General features: G+C 39.8%; 1 protein-coding gene across 2 annotated transcripts in view; it reads right to left on the bottom strand.

Annotated features, from left to right (window-relative positions):
• ARHGEF9 (Cdc42 guanine nucleotide exchange factor 9) overlaps window positions 1-19539 on the bottom strand; it is a 396118-nt gene that overhangs the window by 358789 nt on the left and 17790 nt on the right. For both annotated transcript variants that reach the window (XM_070461884.1, XM_070461883.1), the window contains exons 2-3: window positions 15101-15245; window positions 9394-9488 (exon numbers count right to left, since the gene is read on the bottom strand). In XM_070461884.1, coding sequence (XP_070317985.1) covers window positions 9394-9488; window positions 15101-15245 — 240 coding nt within the window. The remainder of the gene's footprint in view (window positions 1-9393; window positions 9489-15100; window positions 15246-19539) is intronic.

A 19539-nucleotide genomic window follows, 5' to 3' on the forward strand; every position in this document is an offset into this window, starting at 1 on the left:
GATGGCTAACAAACACATGAAAAGATGCTCAACATCACTCATTATCAGAGAAATGCAAATCAAAACCACAATGAGGTACCATCTCACGGTGGTCAGAATGGCTGCTATCCAAAAGTCTACAAGCAATAAATGCTGGAGAGGGTGTGGACAAAAGGGAATCCTCTTACACTCCTCTTACACTGTTGGTGGGAATGCAAACCAGTACAGTCACTATGGAGAACAGAGTGGAGATTCCTTAAAAATCTGGAAATAGAACTGTCATACGACCCAGCAATCCCACTCCTGGGCATACACACCGAGGAAATCAGATTGGAAAGAGACACGTGTATCCCAATGTTCATCACAGCACTGTTTACAATAGGCAGGACATGCAAGCAACCTAGATGTCCATCAGCAGATGAATGGATAAGAAAGCTGTGATAAGCTTTATGATAAGAAAGCTGTATATTCCATATACACAATGGAATATTGCTCTGATATTAAAAAGAATGCATTTGAATCAGTTCTAATGAACTGGAGCCTATTATACAGAGTGAAGTACGTCAGAAAAAAAAAAAAAAAACACCAGTACAGTATATTAACGCATATATATGGAATTTAGAAAGATGGTAATGATGACCCTATATGTGAGACAGCAAAAGAAATACAGATGTAAACAGCAATCCTTTGGACTTTGTTGGAGAAGGCAAGGGTGGGATGATTTGAGAGGGTAGCGTTGAAAGTGTATATTATCATATGTGAAGTGGATCGCTGTTCCAGGTTTGATGCATGAGACAGGGTGCTCAGGGCTGGTGAACTGGGATGACCCTGAGGGATGGGATGGGGAGGGAGGTGGGAGGGGAGTTCTGGATGGGGATCACGTGCACCCATGGCTGATTCATGTAGATGTAGGGCCAAAACCACTAAAATATAGTAAAGTAATTCACTCACTTCAGTCGCTCAGTCGTGTCTGACTCTGCAACCCCATGAACCGCAGCTCGCCAGGCCTCCCTGTCCATCACCAACTGCCGGAGTCCAACCAAACCCATGTCCATTGAGTTGGTGATGCCATCCAACCATCTCATTCTCTGTCATCCCCTTCTCCTCCTGCCCTCGATCTTTCCCAGAATCAGTCAATGTAATGTCTCTGCTTATTAATATGCTATCTAGGTTGGTCATAACTTTCCTTCTAAAGAGTAAGCATCTTGTAATTACATGGCTATAGTCACCATCTGCAGTGATTTTGGAGCCCCCCCCCCCCCCAAATAAAGTCAACCACTGTTTCCACTGTTTCCCCATCTATCTGCCATGAAGTGATGGGACCAGATGCCATGATCTTAGTTTTCTGAATGTGGAGCTTTAAGCCAACTTTTTCACTCTCCTCTTTCACTTTCATCAAGAGGCTCTATAGTTCTTCTTCACTTTCTGCCATAAGGGTGGTGTCATCTGCATCTCTGAGGTTATTGATATTTCTCCTGGCAATCTTTATTCCAGCTTGTGCTTCCTCCAGCCCAGCGTTTCTCATGATGTACTCTGCATAGAAGTTAAATAAGCAAGGTGACAATATACAGCCTTGACGTACCCCTTTTCCTATTTGGAACCAGTCTGTTGTTCCATGTCCAGTTCTAACTGTTGCTTCCTGACCTGCATACAGGTTTTTCAAGATGCAGGCCAGGTGGTCTGGTAATCCCATCTCTTTCAGAATTTTCCACAGTTTATTGTGATCCACACAGTCAAAGGCTTTGACATAGTCAATAAAGCAGAAATATATGTTTTTCTGGAACTATCTTGCTTTTTAGGTGATCTAGCAGATATTGGCAATTTGATCTCTGGTTCCTCTGCCTTTTCTAAAACCAGCTTGAACATCTGGAAGTTTACGGTTCACGTATTGCTGAAGCCTGGCTTGGAAAATTTTGAGCATTACTTTACTAGTGTGTGAGATGAGTGCAATTGTGCGATAGTTTGAACATTCTTTGGGATTGCCTTTCTTTGGGATTGGAATGAAAACTGACCTTTTCCAGTCCTGTTGCCACTGATGAGTTTTCCAAATTTGCTGGCATAATGAGTGTGGCACTTTCACATAATCATCTTTTCGAATTTGAAATAGCTCAACATAAATTCCATCACCTCTACTAGCTTTGTTCATAGTGATGCTTCCTAAGGCCCACTTGACTTTACACTACAGGATGTCTGGCTCTAGGTGAGTGTGAGTGATCACACCATTGTGATTATTTGGGTCATGTAGATCTTTTTTGTACAGTCCTTCTGTGTATTTTTGCCACCTCTTCTTAATATCTTCTGCTTCTGTTAGGTCCATACCATTTCTGTCCTTTATTGAACTCGTTTTTTCATGAAATGTTCTCTTGGTACACCAATTAAAATAAATAAATTAATCAAGAAAATAAAAATTAAGAAATAAATAAAAAGAGAACACTGTGAGAAGTGGAGAGAGGACAGAGTGTAGAACACTGGCTTCTGGTAAGAAAATAACTTGAGTTCCCCCTTCTCTGATTTCCCAGTTTAACTAAGCATGTGTTTTACATGCTTTGGCTAGGGCAGAGCACACAGCAGTTTCTCATTCAAAGGCCTTGTATCCTCCCTTGGAGGATATCCTTGGTTTAAGTCAGCACTGAATTTCCAGAGGGTTCTTCAAAGCCCTGCTCAAAAATGAGCAGTCCATGAAATTTCACATGATCTTCTTCTGCCCCCTCTCCCACTAGTCAGAAGTAACTCATCATCTGGGATTTCATAGCACACACCTAGGACTTCTACTAGGTCCTCAAAATTTTGTCTCTAAATCAATTGGCAAATAAAGGATTTACTATGCTAGTTGGAGTGATCATGCCTGACTATCAAGGAGGAATTGAACTGTTACTTCACAATAAAAGTAAAGAAGATCATGTCTGGAGTACACGAGATTCCTTGTGGCATCTTTTACTATTACCATGCCAGTGATTAAAGTCAGTGGAAAACTATAACAACCCAAGCCAGGTAGGACTGCTAATGGCTTGGACTTTTCAGAAATGAAAGTTTGGTTCACTCTGTCAGGTAAAGAACTACAGCCAGCTGAGGTGCTTGTTGAGAGTAAAGGGAATACTGAATGGATAGTGGAAGAATGTGGTTATGAATACTAGCTATGACTATTTGACCAGTTATAGAAATGAGGACTATAATTATCATGACTATTTACTTCTCATTTTGTTTTACACAGGTTTGTTTGAGTGTTTCTTCCCGGATGTTTTCACTAGATTAACTTTTTAATCAGTAAAGTAGATTTCCCTCTCTAATATGGGTGGGCCTCTTCTAATCAGTTAAAGGCCTAGATAGAAGGCCCCAAGAAATAGAGTATTTTCCAGTGCACTGCCTTTAGATTTTAACTGGAACTTCAGTTCTTCCTCCTTCTAAATGGAATATTGACTCCCCTTGAGTTTTCAACCAATTGGGGCAGTCTGTAGATTGGATTTTCCAGCCTTCACAATTATATGAACCAATTCTTCATAATAAATCTCTTTATGTATGTGATTAAGTACAAATATGTATTGGTTCTGTTCTTTGAAGAGCCTTAACTAATACAGACAGATAAAAATGAGACTGGTTTTAAGTTAGAAGAGACTGTGTCTTTCTTCACCACTGGAGTGGGGGTCTCTTGAGGAAAGGAACTTGGTTTGACTCTTCCCTATATCCTGAGGGCTCAGCACAGGACCTGGGACAAAGTAGACACTCATGTAATCCCTATTAAGCTGATGAGAGTTAAATTAACTCATCAGTCGGTCCTAGGCTTAGTCAGTGGAGCATGGCTAAGCACCTCAAGAAAGTTCTACTAGTTAGGCTGCCTAGAGTGGCCATGAAGCCACAGTGTAGGAAACAAGTTCATCAAAAAATAGTTCAACACTTTCTGGATAGTTTAAATAGATCAAAACAATGAGTGGCTCTCAAAATTTAAAACTATTCTGTCACAAGCATCACAATAAATGATGGAAACAACTTTCAGAACTAATGTACTTCATCTCTCTGCCTCAAGCAGCACTGTACTCAAGTCCTTTCAGAAGTTTTTACAGAGCAACAGGAAGGATGATACAACAGACAGCCTTAGCCCTCTAATGCATTATCACCACTAATTTTTAAGTTGTTGTAAATTAAAATCTTTCTAAATATAACAAGAGCAAATGTTCACCAGGCACATACCACGTGCCAGATTTCTTGCTTAGATATTCACATATATTAATTACTTTAGTTCTCAGAATGGCCCTAAGAAGTAGGTATTAATCTTATCCCTAGCTTACAAAAGAAACTGTGACACAGAATAGTTGAGCAATTTGTCTGAGGTCACATGGTAATATAACAAACCTAACAGGATAACAGACTGTCTAGCTCCAGAGACAACCATTATGCTTTTATTATATACTAGTCACTTTTCTTAAAAAGTAGGTCACAAACCCAATTGTCATAATGTGGAAATTCAGCTTTATCTTGGATCCCTTATTGAGGTATAATTTGTCAGCTGGAGAGAAATGAAAGGAAGTTGAGCAATGCTGTGCCAAGCCATATTGTAAACCAAGGAAAAAAAGAAAAATCAGTAATACTGATCTTGTATTTATTTTAAATTCTGATATTTTGTCAAATGTGAATTTTTACATTAATTTTCAGTCTTTTAAAATACTTTATTAAAATATTATTTATACTTATTATTGATTTTTTTGGCACCCTCCTTAAATTTTGTGCCTTACTCACCTCATCTTAGTTTCAGCCCTGGAATTAAGTGGAGCAGAAGGGAAAAAAAGAACATCTATAATCACTTTGCTCTATCCAGTGCTGCTTCCTCTATGTACCTGGAGCACCTATTTCCTGGGCAATCCAGACAGTAGTGGGGCCTGGCTTTATGAGTATAGCTATGGAGACCTCTTTGGATACCACAATACACATTTGGTTAGGCTAAAGAGACCTTTGAGGGCATCCATTTTTTTTTTTTTTATTTCAAGAGGAAGAAACGTAGGCCTAGGGATGTGAAGGAAGAAAAAGGCCCCCAAGTTACCCAAGACCAGGGCTAGAGCCCAGGACTTCTGACTCTTCATTTAGTACTATTTCAATGGCTTGCCATCAGAAGGGATCTTTGGGTATTGTGGTATAATAAAAGTTAAATATTTGGTCCTTGTCCCCAGCTCCTGGCACATGATCTTCCAAAACCTTTGGAAACTTCAGAGTGACAAGAGTATCTTTTATAAGCTAAAGGTATAACTAATCAATAGGGGCCCTTAGGTAGATTCTGGATGGGGGCTTGTCATCAAAGAAACTAAAGTATGTGATTAGAGTTAGAACTTCACTCTCCCAGGAGGAGAGAGGGGCCCAAGATTGAGTGCAGCCACCAAAAGCCAATGATTTATTCAACTGTGCCAACAAAATGAAATTTCCATAAACCCTCCTAAACAGCAGGGCTTGGAGAGCTGCCTTGCAGGTTAGTGAAGGTTCTGGGAGGGCAGTGTGCCTAGAGAAGGCATGGAAACTCTACACCCCTCTTCCCATACCTTGCCCTTTGTACCTCTTCCATTTGGCTGTTCCTCAGCAGCATCCTTTATAATAAACCAGTAAAAGTAAGTAAAATACTTTCCTGAGTCCTGTGAGGTGTCCTAGTAAATTGGGGGTGGGGGTAGTAGGTACTCTCAAATTTGTAGCTAGTAGGACAAAAGTGTGAGTAACCCAGGAACCTGATACTTAAGACTGTTGTCTAAAGTGAGAGCAGTCTTGTAGGACTGTGCTCTTAAACCTGTGTAGTCTGATGCTAATTCTGTGTAGTTAGTGTCAGAATTTAATTGAATTGTAAGACACCATTTGGTGTTATAGAATCACAGAATCAAAGAATTGGTTTGTATCAGGAGGGGAAAAAACCCTCTCAGGTCCTTACCCCAGCCAGGATGGAGATGGAAATCCCTACCTGTCTGACTCCAGAGCCCAGTTTCTGAGGAAAGCTTTCCCTTCAATGAATGTTTTGGCTTCTGGGAGAGTGAGGTTCGCCTTGTTCTAAAGTTCATAGTGAGCTACAGCAATGCTGGCAGCATAACAATTTCATGACATACACATCACTCCCAGCTCTGAGTTTCCCACAATCTGAAGCTCCCATAATATTGAGTATGTAGCCAAGTGTGGGTTGAGAAGAATATAGCCTCTACTGATCTTGTGCTCTTGGTAAAATGCAAATGGAAATTTGCAAGATCCTCCAGGTCCTGAGATAATATATCTTTGCATTCTGAGCAAGGAATTCTGTCCTCAACACTGAACTTTTGTCCAACTCCAGTCTTGAAAGCCCCAATACCCCAGGATCTCAGAAGATAATTGTCACTCTGGCACTCTCTAAAAGTTGTCAACTTGATGTCATGATTATTATCAAGCCCACTAATACTCCTGTCCTTTAAGACTCTTGAAATTTTCCAGGATGTCCACCTCCTCATCCATCCATCTTGCAGTTTCCCAAGCCTGGTGTGCTGATTGTTATCTTCACGACAATCCCATACCTCTCACCACCCACTCCAGACACACACACCATTTTCAGAACTCCTGATCATTTTTCAAAGAACACATCTTCTGGGATTCAGGATCCAATCTGTTTCCCTGAATTTTTCAAACAGTGAAGCACTTCTTTTACAAACTTGGGCTCAATATTTTTTTCCTTAGGGTGTATCCCACTGGTCTGATTCCTCACTGGTATATTGTTCTCTCCTAATCAGACCATGGATTCCTTGACGGCATATTTGTCTTTTTAAATTCTGCATCCAAGCACCCAGCTCAGTTCTTGGCACATAGTCTGTCTTCTGAATGAAGAAATTAATGAATAAACAAACATAATGCATGACTTAGAAAAAATCATTTCAGTTCCCTGCAAGATTCAGAATAGGGATCATTACTGTCCTCACAACTTTTTGAGGACAAATTATCACAGGTTCAAAAATACTGGCAAAATTATAGAGATCAAAAGTATATCAGTAACTTCCAGAGGAGTGGAAGGACAGCATAGAATAGAAAGGGACATGAGGGAACTTTTCGGGGTGATAAAAATGTTCTATATCATGATTATGTTGATGGTTATATGACTATACATATTTTTCAAACTGTATCGAATTTCACACTTAAACTTGGTGAGTTTTAATTTGAGTAAGTTATATATTAATAAAACTGAACCAAAATGCTCTAGATTCTCTCTTATTAATCAGTTGATGAGGAGAAAGTAGTTTAGAAGAGTTGGGGAGGATGAGTTTGAGTTTCAGGATCCAATGTGTTTCCCCTAACTCTAGGTTATAGACAGTCTCTGGATCTGGTTAATTTTTTCTATACAGAGTAGAGATTCTGATCACAATAATATGTGTTAAAGTTTTTAAAATGCAGCCATATTCATTATCTCTTTGGAGCCTCATATCCTGGGAGGGCAAGGCATTGTATTATTGCCCCTATTTAATAGAGTTAGAGAATAAGTCTCAAGTTGATCTTAAACAACCTTAAGATTAGCTAACATTAGCAAAACCAGTATTGGACTTGGGTGTCTTGATTATCAAGTCTGTGTTAATTATACTACACCTAACTGTATTATCTTTCTAGCCTTGGATTTTAAAGCTCCTTTCTTCCTGAGAATTCAGACCATTTGATGTAAGCCATTTTTATTACTATTATTACTCTCATAAAAAGACCAAGGATGGACCAGGACTACAAAAACAATTGCTTAAGTATTTCAAGTACTGTGAATGCCATACAGCTTATCAAGGCTTTCTTGGTGACTTCCATCATTTCCTTTAATCATTGAGTATGGACACTGTATCCTGCTGTGACCACCTCCCTGGATTTCACTTCCTGAGGCCTTACAAAGTCTGGCTTCCCCAAAGCAAGGGCTTTATCACACATGACTAGTTGTTACCTTTGAGCATACAAAAACTATTGATTAGAAGTATGCTGATCATTTGTTCTCTGAGTAAAAAGAGGACCAGTATGGAGATCTGGCTGAAATGAAAACAAGTGTTCAGCTTTGTCTGTTGATGCCCTTTGTGTTGGGATTAATGAACCAGTTTGAATCTGGACCGAGGGACTCAAGTGAGGGATGGCTGGCAAGAAAGCAAGTGATCAGAGGCAGCAAACAGAAGGCAAGCCAAGAGCCACAGAACTTTTCCTCTGGGCCACACTTTGCAACTACCAAACTAACAAAACAAAACAAAACTCTCAACTTCTTGACACCTCTCCTTGACCAAGAGTTTTTGTCATGAAACAGGCTTGAACTGCTATGACTAGATGTCTATTTCTGAGCAAGAATATTCAAGTTGGAGGGTAATGATTAGTGAAAGCTAAGTCACTAGGTCAGATATCTCTGGGGATTGCATTCTTAGCTCTAATTTTTCACCAGGGTTTAACCACAGAGCTGTAGATACTTGTTCTCACATAGACTGACTCATGTAGACATAGAGACATATTAGAAAACAGTTATCTGCACACACCTCAAGCAAAAAGATGCAAATTAACAGGCCCATAGATCCAAATGCATAAAAAAAGTATCAAATGTCAAAATACCCAAAGATAAACTCAGATAAAAATATATTGATATAGAGAGATATAGCTATATAGAAAGGGAGAGACAGAAAGGGGGGAGCACACAAAAACAAAGACTTCACTTAAAAAAACACATTGTAGTCATGCTCAAGGACATCCATACATGCATATCTGATTCAGATATGTAGATGGACAAAGATGCATATATATTAATAGGTATATGTGAACAAGCATGCACATGCACAGAGGTATAACAAGAAAAACTACACTTACTACACTCACATAAGTACTCAACAGACATGGATATGAAGACATGAAGGTAGAGAAGCCTCTGAACTCCTAAGCATCAGGTATTATTTCTGCATTTATAAAACATCTTCTCCAAGGAAACGCATATAAACATGCCACCAGTTAGCACTGAAGATGATCATGAACCCAAAGGATATAATAAAAGTAGATCAAACTACATATGCCTTAAAAATCTCACAGTCCACCATCCAGTCTGCTACAGGAAAGGCAGCCAAATACATTGGCAGCAGCAGGGTGTGTGGAAGTCATAAAAAATCCTCAATTTATCTCATAGGAAAATTAACCTCAGGGAGAAAAGGTTAATGCTCCCAATTTTTTTTTGGAAGTCATAAAATAAACCCATTTTAAAACCATTTAAAAATTGTCTCCATTCCACATACTGGAAGCTCTAATACTTGCAATTTGTCTAATAAAAAGAAAGCTTAGAGAAAATAAATGGTCTTGGATGCTCAGTAAGTTCCAAAGGAACTAAGAAAGAGATCTTACCTCATTAATATGTTCTGTCTAATAAAAAGAAAGCTTAGAGAAAATAAATAGCCTTGGATGCCCAGTAAGTTCCAAAGGAACTAAGAAAAGAGATCTTACCTCATTAATATGCTCAGTTCCTGTTCCCTGAGGTTTCAAGTATCCACCGATGTTCTTGCAGGTTTCTAGTGTCTTGGAGCCCTGGTCCAAGTTATCTGTGGTAAAAGAATACCCTTTAGATTGAATACCGACTGCAGCTTCTTTTAGAGAGGTTCTGGCTGCTGGTCAACCTTGTACACCACTCAGAACCACCAGAACTGAGGTGAATGAGGCATGGGAGGTAAGGTTATGTGCAAGTGATTCCAGTAATGGGGAGAAATATCAGGAAGAGAAATTTTTTAAAAAGTATCATTGAAAAATCACATAAAGCTATGCAGAAGTAAATTTAACCAAGGAGTTGAAAGACCTACAGTCTGAAAACTATAAAGTATTAATGAATGAAATTGGAGATGATAAAAGGTATGGAGAGATATCCAGTGCTCTTGAATTGGAAGAAGCAATATTGTTTAAATGGCCATACTCCCCAAAGCAATCTACAGATTTAAAGTAATCCCTACCAAAATACTCATGACATTTTTCACAGAACTATAACAAATTATCCCAAAATATATGTGACATGAAAGCTGCTCAGTCATGTCCTAATCTTTGTGACCCCATAAACTATACAGTCCATGGAATTATCCATGCCAGAATATTGGAGTGGGTAGCCTTTCCCTTCTCCCGGGATCTTCCCGACCCAGGAATTGAACCAGAGTCTCCTGCATTGCAGGCAGATCCTTTACCAACTGATCTGAGGGAAGCCCTCCCAAAATGTATATGGAACCACAAAAAATCCTGAAGCCAAAAAAATAATGAAATGCTGCTATTTGTAGCAATGTGGATGGACCTAGAGAATAATATGCTTAGTGAAATAAGTCAGAGAAAGAATGGTACTATATGCTACTACTTATAGGTAAAATCTAAAAAAAAACCAAAAAAAACAAGTAAGTCAATATGCAAAATAGAAACAGACTCACAGATATAGAAAATAAGCTTGTGATTGCCAAAGAAGAGAGTTAAGGGGAGAGGGATAAATTAGGAGTATGAAATTAACAGACATACATGGTCTGACAGACATGGTCTGAGGTTGAGTCTGGCCCTAACAAATTTTTCCTGTTTTTTTGCTGTGAGATTAAAGAGCAGTATAAAATCTGGTTGTTACCATAAATGTAGGTTTATGTTCCACATAAAGAAACTTAGTGGGGGAAAAAAAAAGAAAGAAAAAAAAAAGAAACTTAGTGGGAGAGTAGCAATGCCTGAAGAGCCTGATGCTGTGCTCTTGATCTGGTGAGCAAGTCTGTGATGGATGAATATGTTTTCCTGAATTGTCATTGCCCCGCTGTTGTACTCTTCTTTACTCCTTTATTTGGTTAAAATTGTAGAATATATATATATATATATATATATATATATATATATATATATATATATATATTTGCCTAGTTTCCTAATAATTTCTGATGATATAACTCTTCATCCCCCTGTCTACCCAAGGACCTCATTCTTTACTAAAGCTTGTTATTTTGGCATATTTTAGTAGGGTTCAAAACAAATATGTACCAGTATACTTGTCATTTTATTTTAACTTTATATATATATACCATTGACTTGGCTTACAATAGTTTTATGATTTTAACCACTTATCTAGGTCATTTGATTATCATTTATGAAAGAATAATGTGAAGATAAAGTAATTGCTAAGCTCTGAATGGAAATAAAATGTTCAAGAAAAGTAATTGCCTCTGCTTTATTATGTGCTCAAAATAAATATTGGAAATACTCAGGCACTGAACTCGGGGTTAAGGGCAATGTTGTTTTAATCTAGTGTATTTGCTTAGAGGAGACAAAATGCAAAAATGGACTGCTAAGTAGATGTTAAAATGTTGTGAAATAGTCTATATTGCTACTGTTTTGCAATTTGCATAAACTATTATATATAAAATAGATAAGCAACAAGGATATACTATATAGTATAGGTAGTTATACCTATTATCTTACCCATAACCTGTAAAGGAATATAATCTGCAAAAATACTGAATCACTATGATATGCCCCTGAAACTAACACAATACTCTAAATCGACTACACTTGAAAAAAAAAAAAAAGAAAAGAAAACCAGTAAGAGAACTCAGGTCTTCTAACACCTGGCTCAGTCATCAAGCATGGCTAAAGGATACCATCACCACTGATATACTAAAATAATAGATAAAGATACATCAGTTTGTTGTTACCTTGCTGCAGCCAATGTCTTGCTTAGCATTGCTTACAACTGCCCCAGAGCCATTTAACTGAGTGGCATTAGGTTCTTCTTGCTATACCTTCCAACACTCTAGGTCAATATGAACCTAAAGTCATCCCTACTGGGAGGGACAGATCTTCAGTGGGAAATTATTTGAATATCATTGCCAGAAGAGCTTCTGAGTTAGCCAAGCTTCAAGGGGTTTGAGCACAGCTCAGCAAATATGTGGGGTGATATGCATAAGGGTAATTCTTGCCTAGGGTCTGCTTCTAGAATTCTGGCCCTTTCAAGTAGGAAATGCCACTCTCCCCCCAACCCCCTGCCCTGCCACACACGCACACACTTCATTTGGGCTTCCCTGGTTGCTCAGATGGTAAAGAATCTGCCTCCAATGCAGGAGACCAGGGTTCAATCCCTGGGTCAGGAAGATACCTTGAAGAAAGTAATGGCAACCCACTCCAGTATTCTTGCCTGGAGAATTCCATGGATAGAGGAGCCTAGCAGGCTACAGTTGATGGGGTTACAGTTGATGGAGTCTGACATGTCTAAGCGACTAACACTTCCACTTTTTCAATACTTCATTTACAAAGTAAATCTCGACTTCCAATATTGCCATATATGTGTGTGTGTGTGTGTGTGTGTGTGTATACACACACACACACACACAATATTATCATAATATAATTGATTATATATATGTAAGGGCCCTGGATAGGTATGACATAGCTCTTATTTCTTAACTTGTTTATTGTTATTACTATTACTATCATTCCCATCTAGTTGTATAGCACCTCAGAGGTTATAAAGCACTTTTATGTTTGCTATCTGCTTTGAACTTGTGACGTTCAAATTATTACCCTAACATTACATATAAGAAAACTAAGTCTCAAAGTAGTAAAGTGATTTATTCCACATCACATAGCTAATAAGTGACAGAGCCAAGAGTCAAATCCAGGTAAGTCTGATTTCAAAATTTTTGCTCCTTCCAGCACATCAGGCTATTGGAGAGCAAACTCCACTGACTTTCTAATTTTGTTCAATAAATATGTGTTCAGTGAATGAGAAAATGAATGAACAATCAGAGGAACTAGCAAATTCAAGTTGGGCCCCATAGTAATGTCTGTTTGTGTATATGTGGGGTAAGTCCTTGGGTATTCAGAACTGGTAGAGAGCAGTGGGGAGAAGAAAACTGCTATCACTGATAACTCTGCAAGCCAGAAAGTGTGGCAGGGACATTCGTAGATTCTGTTTCACTTAATCTTCACAATGATCCCATGAGTCAGATATTATCCTGCATCTCATTCCTCAGATGGTGAAACTGAGGTGCAAAGAGGATATGCAACTTGCACAAGGTGGTGGAACAGACATTTGAACTTGGGTCTGTTCAACTTCAAAGCTGATTCTTTCCACTATAATAGTCTGCCTTAAGAAACTCCTGATTAGATGCCAAGAGGAAGGAACCGGTAGAGCCCTGAGCAATATGGAAGTAAAACAGGTACTAAATATAGTGGGAATGGGATCCTTGGATCTCATTGCTATCACAGTCAGGGTTGTAAGAGGAGCTGAAACAGGCTTCCCAAATGGAATCCTGATATCATCCTCCTTCCTAAGGATATTTTTAACCCAAGTGTCTGTTTGGGACCTTGAGAACATGGGAGCCACTTATATCCCTGAGGTGAAAGTGCCAAACTCAGGGGTACATTTTCCCACCCATGGCTTATAAATAAGCCCAGAGCAGTCCTCAAGGTAGCTATGAATTCTGACTTTGCCAGACTCTCCCTGAGGGATTGTTATTTGCTGTTAACAGTCAGCAGCGTGGTGGGGGTGGGGCACTCTGATGCAATTGGCAGTGGAGTGGAGCAGCTGCTAAAAAGTTTCTGAATTGCTAAAGGGTTGGGCTCATTTTCTAAGAGGGAGAGAGGAAGGAAGCAGCTCTGACCATATCCCCTGCTTTATACTCCTGGCCTGTTCTCCCAGGGGATTATGAGAGCATGCTTTATTCTCAGGCAGAGGACTTAGACATTATGGTAGGCATCTGCTGCCACTTTGATGGCTTGATTTGTGTCCACCACTTGCAGTCTTCTTTAAGGGGAAGGAGGTGACTGGTTATCTCAGTACAGGCGAGTTTGAAAGTAATCAAAGTTTGTAATTGCAATGTTTAAGACTTTGTTCTAGAACTGTAGTAAAGTCACATTCTGACATGGTTGAAAGTCATTGAGGTTGAAGTCCTGTCTTAACTCTGTTATGAACTGACTTATGACCTTGAAAAGGTCCCTTTCCCTGTATCAGCCTATTTCCCCATTCATAAATCAAGAGGACTGAGCAACCTCTAAGGACCCTCCTAGTTTTGACAGTGAAGGACGATCTCCCTTCAGAATTCTTTACTCTTCCCTTTCACCAACTTGTGGGCTTCTGGGGATTTCTGAGGGAGATGATGCTACAAAAGACCCAAGCTTGCAATTTCTTTGGCTCCTACCTTAATGGAATTCTGGCAAGGAATCGCAGGGTTGGAAATAAGCTCCAAATCAAAGCATCCCACATGTTCTCCACACATGGAGTGAAGATAATAAAAAAGAGGTGGCCAGTTCAAAAAAGCTACAGATCCTTGGGATTGAAGGAATCTTTGGCTCATAGAGAATTAGGATCAAGGTCCCAGAGCTTGTAGACACTATAGAAAACTTTGGAAAGGAATGTTATGAAATCTTGTGTATCCTTAGTATTCATGCAAATTATGTTGCTGTAAAAGTGACTGACGGTGGGGTCTGTTAGGAGACTGTTAGGGTGTGGTCTAAGGCCCATGGGTAAGAGAGCATGAATTCTCCCAGTTGTACCAAAAGATGGAGCTTTACTTGCAAGTGACAAGAGTCTAGCAAGCAGGGTCAGTGACCTGAGTTAGAAAGAGTATACCCTGAAGCTCTAGGAGGTAACTGGTTTTGGTTGGGGAAAATCTCTGTTTTGAGTGAGGTAAATGAAGTTGCCTTGAGCCTTGAGGGGCTTTCCATGGTCAGTGGTCAGCAAAACAGGGGAGGAACTGGGACCCACAGAGAGTAAATCTAGGCAAGATGCAAGAGAGACATGGCTAGAATGACACCATGGGAGGTGGGAACAATGGGACTGGTCCATTTGAGGCCAGGAGGAAGGTGTATATAGGAGTACTGTGAAAATGGTGAAGAGGGGAAACTAGAATTTATGAGACCTGGAAGGTACTGGGTACAGAGGGTCTGGGGGGAAAAAATAAGGCTTTAGCAAGATGGGATATTTGAGTGTATTGAGATTAAAGGTCCCAAATAAGAAAAGAAGAGCGTGGAGAGGGAAAAATCTATACCTTGTCATTGCTAATGTGAATTTTCAAGTGTCAATGAGGAAGAGTACTAGGGAACTGGGAGGAAGGGTTGTCAGGGAAATAGGGTAATGTCAACACAATCTGTCTGTGCATGAGGCCTGCCAAGCATGTCCCACTTCAAAAAAAAAAGGGCATAAAAGTCATACCTGTGTAAAGCTTCCTGGATCTCCTCCAACCCACTTGATCCAGCTCCATGGGGATGCTCTGTGAGATGGACAGAGAATGGCATTTTTCCAGAAGGATTTTGAGTGGTACAGTCCTTGGTGATGGTTCAGCTGGGGGAAAGAAAGTCTGCAAAGAAAACTCTTCAGGATCAGTTACTCATGGGGTTGGGGTGTGGGCCAACACTTTGCTTAAACAGAACTTCCAATCTGAAATATCATCTGATCCAGCCTGCAAATTCAGGCAGGGTTACTATGTATTATCAATAAATGTGATCAAAGATCCAACTACAAAGAGCTTAAAAGACATCAAGGAGTGTAGAAAAGGAAAATAAACTAACTTATTGAAAGAAAATAGCATCTATTTGTTTACTCTTTCTCAGGCATTTTTTGTGTGTTTGGTTAGTATTAGGATGGAGGAAGTGAGGATTCTGCATCTGCTATAAACTTTAACCTTTACTCAATGTGAGGCCTGGGGCAAGGTAATTTATCTCTCTAAGTTTCAGTTTCTTCATCTACATAAAAGGGATTGTGATAACACCTAACTTGCAGAATTATTAGGATTCAAAAATGAGATAATGCATATAAAGCACAAAAATGAGAATGAGAGAGTGAGAGATAATGATTGAAAGAGAGACAAACTTTCTCTTGCCAGAAGTACATTTTAGCTAAGACCAAGTCCTCTCCTTTGATATCAACATAACCATCTGTTTTCGATCACAATCCTTCTTTCTTTTACAAAATCCTGACCTCCAAGTGGAAAAAGAGGGAAGTAACTAACATCTGTGAAATAACTGTATAGCACGGTATTATGCATTAGATACCCTACTGAGTATATTTATGCATATTTTCTCATTCAGTCTTCATAACTACTCCATAAGGTAGCTAGTAGCCCATTTTACAATAAGGAAACCAAGGGTCCAAAAAAATAAATGAGTTGCCCACGGTCTCACAACTACTAAATTGTAGGTCTATCTAACTACAGACCAGAAAAGATAAATAGTTCCTTGAGCTGACATTCTTAAAGTTCCTCCTCAATATTCCTAAGTCACATAAACATAGTACAGGTTTTTTTCCACCTGTAATATTCATCCCTAAGAGGATTGGATGTGGAGAGAAGTTAACAATTTGGATGGAACAGGTATAAAAAACTAATGAAAACTTCAATTAAATAAAGTCCATATATGCATTAATATACAGTATTTGTCTTTCGCTTTCTGACTTACTTCACTTTGTATAATTGGCTCTAGGTTCATCCACCTCATTAGACATCCTGTATGGGAGGGGAGTTTAGGGGAGAATGGCTACATGTATATGTATGGCTGAGTCTCTTTGCTATTCACCAGAAACTATTGCAACATTGATTATACTCTAATACAAAATGAAAAGTTAAAAAGAAAAAAATAAAAATAAATAAAGTCCAGAGATCAGAACGGGGAGCTCTTAGGACCTGTAATGATAGCAGAGCCCAACAAGAAGAGTCCTTTCCTAGCAAGTGAAGTGAAACTGTTAGTCGCTCAGTCATATCTAACTCTTTGCAACCCTATGGACTATAGTCCGCCAGGCTCCTCTATCCAGGAGATTCTCCAGGCAAGAATATTGGAGTGGGTTGCCATTCCCTTCTCTAGGGGATCTTCCCCACCCAGAGATCAAATTCCAAGGATCCCAGCCAGGGATCTCCTGCACTGCAGGCAGATTATTTACCATCTGAGTTACTGGGGAAGCCCTTCTTAGCAAGGACTAAGTCAATGAAAAGCCATGGGCTTTTTGTTTACTATAGCCCTCCCAACTTCCTTTTCATCTCTAAGAATGTGTTCTTGGAGCTTCCCTGGTGGCACAGTGGTAAAGAAACTGCCGGCCAATTCAGGAGACACAGGTTCAATCCCTGAACTGGGAAGATCCCATATGCTGTGGAGCAACTAAGCCTGTGAACTATAACTATTGAGCCTGTGCTCTAGAGCCTGTGAGCCCCGACTATGGAGCCCATGTACCGCAACTACTGAAGCCCAGGCACCCTAGAGCCCATGTTCTGCAGCAGGAGAAGCCACCGCAATGAGAAGCCCGGGTACTGCAACAGTATATTGATGGATATATATGGAATTTAGAAAGATGGTAATGATGACCCTATATGCAAGACAGCAAAAGAGACACAGATGTAAAGAACAGACTTTTGGACTCTGTGGGAGAAGGCAAGGGTGGGATGATTTGAGAGAATAGCATTGAACATGTATATTATTGTATGTGAAATAGATCACCAGTCCAGGTTTGATACATGACGCAGGGTCCCCAGGGCTGGCGAACTGGGATGACCCTGAGGGATGGGATGGGAAGGGAGGTGGAAGGGGGGTTCAAGATGGTAAACACATGTACACCCATGGCTGATTCATGTCAATGTATGGTAAAAAAAACACTGCAATTTTGTAAAGTAATTAGCCTCCAATTGAAATAAATATTAAAAAAAAGAAATAAAAACAAAAAAATAAGCTTTAGGTATAAACTATTGTCTACACTGTGCCTGAAGACCTCAGTCTTCAGGAAAAGTAGAGAGAGCCAACCAATTTTTAAAAATAGCAATAAGAAAGAATCCAAGAGACCTCTTTGGGGTGGAGAAAGGCCCTACCTTTAGCTCTCCTTAGCACTCGCATTGCACCTAAAGAACAAGTCAGTCTCAGTCCCTGTGAGACATTATATGGGAGACGCTTTGTCTATGTAAATGACCTCCTCCTAGACCCAGAAACCCAAGCTCTTTGTTCCTATGCTGTGGCTGTTGGGTAATTTCAGTGAGAGATGTGCTTATGCGCAAATAATCAGGACTCAAAGGAGCTCAAATAGTCAACTTTGTATGCTCTTGGGACCTAGGTGCTAATCAAAGTTCAGAAAGATGAATCTCCAGGGTCTCAACTTCAGCCTACACGGAAGTTCCCATACCCTGCTTTTTCACTCCTACAACAGTCAAGGTACCAGGACACAACTCCTAGATTTACCACTCTCGAGTCAAGCTGTGGAAGGAAAAAGGGGATGCTCAGTACACCTTCGAACCTCCGGGAGACCTCTGTTATCTATTCAGGACTACAGATTAGTGCCATTCAGATGGATATTCAGGGAATTGAATTTCTCAGGTTAAGCCTACTGCTCTGCCTATACTTTATTACAATTGCCTTCTTGATTTGCTTTTCCCAGGGAAACTCTTTCCATATTTGTTATACTCAGATCCCACAAGCCTCATGCCCTAGATACCATATATGGCACCTCTTTCTTGTCTGTCTCATTGGCTTACACTATTCATAGATACATCCTTTAAGACTAGCCATCACCAAGGTCACCAAGTGCATGAACAAGTCTAACTGTTGTGTGTTCCCTAATCTGGCCATAAAAAACAAAATTGTGCCAATGGTAACTTGCTTGAGTGTTCCCTATTGGCCATTATTGTATCCTTTGCCAACCTAACACAAGTCAATGGGAGTTGGTTAGGTTCCACTCTCAATTCTGCAAAACCTAGATGAGTTAACTCGGAAGGAAAAAAATATCTTAAAGTTCGGGGAAGTTGAAACAATGTCTGGCATCATGCCCATATGCTTTGTGAGTTACCCCTTGGTGAGATGGAAAATCACTCATAAAGATGCCTTGTGATCTCTTCATTGGGGCACTTAACTCATCCTCCCACGGTGACTAGACTATGGAGCTACTGAACTCCTCTCAACTCTGGGTTGCTAGATTCAAATATGCTAAAGCTAAAAGCTTCCCAGGACACACTTCAGAAGGAATTACTTCATGTGAAAGTCTAACCACCAATCCATGGGGCTGGAAATGGAACCTTCTTCCCCAAAATTGGAAAACAGGTGGCACAGTGCATGGCTATTAGACCTACAACATTACCAATAACTTCCCTAACAATAATAATTGAGCCTGGTTTGCAGATGCCCACATACAATTATATACGTCTATCTGAGCTGAGATTGGGGGAGGATCTGGGGGATGAATGGGGAACAAATCTCTGAAACCCTGACCAAGACAGTGGAAATGGATGAGGCATAAGACCATGCTACACTAACCAGCCAAAGCCTTCAACTGTGTGGATCACAATAAACTGTGGAAAATTCTGAAAGAGATGGGAATACCAGACCACTTGACCTGCCTCTTGAGAAACCTGTATGCAGGTCAGGAAGCAACAGTTAGAACTGGACATGGAACAACAGACTGGTTTCAAATAGGAAAAGGAGTACGCCAAGACTGTATAATTGTCACCCTACTTATTTAACTTATATGCAGAGTACATCATGAGAAATGCTGGGCTGGAAGAAGCACAAGCTGGAATAAAGATTGCCAGGAGAAATATCAATAACTTCAGAGATGCAGATGATACCACCCTTATGGCAGAGAGTGAAGAGGAACTAAAAAGCCTCTTGATGAAAGTGAAAGAGGAG

The sequence above is a fragment of the Odocoileus virginianus genome, chromosome X (assembly GCF_023699985.2).
Source record: "Odocoileus virginianus isolate 20LAN1187 ecotype Illinois chromosome X, Ovbor_1.2, whole genome shotgun sequence".
In the NCBI taxonomy this organism is placed as follows: domain Eukaryota; kingdom Metazoa; phylum Chordata; class Mammalia; order Artiodactyla; family Cervidae; genus Odocoileus; species Odocoileus virginianus.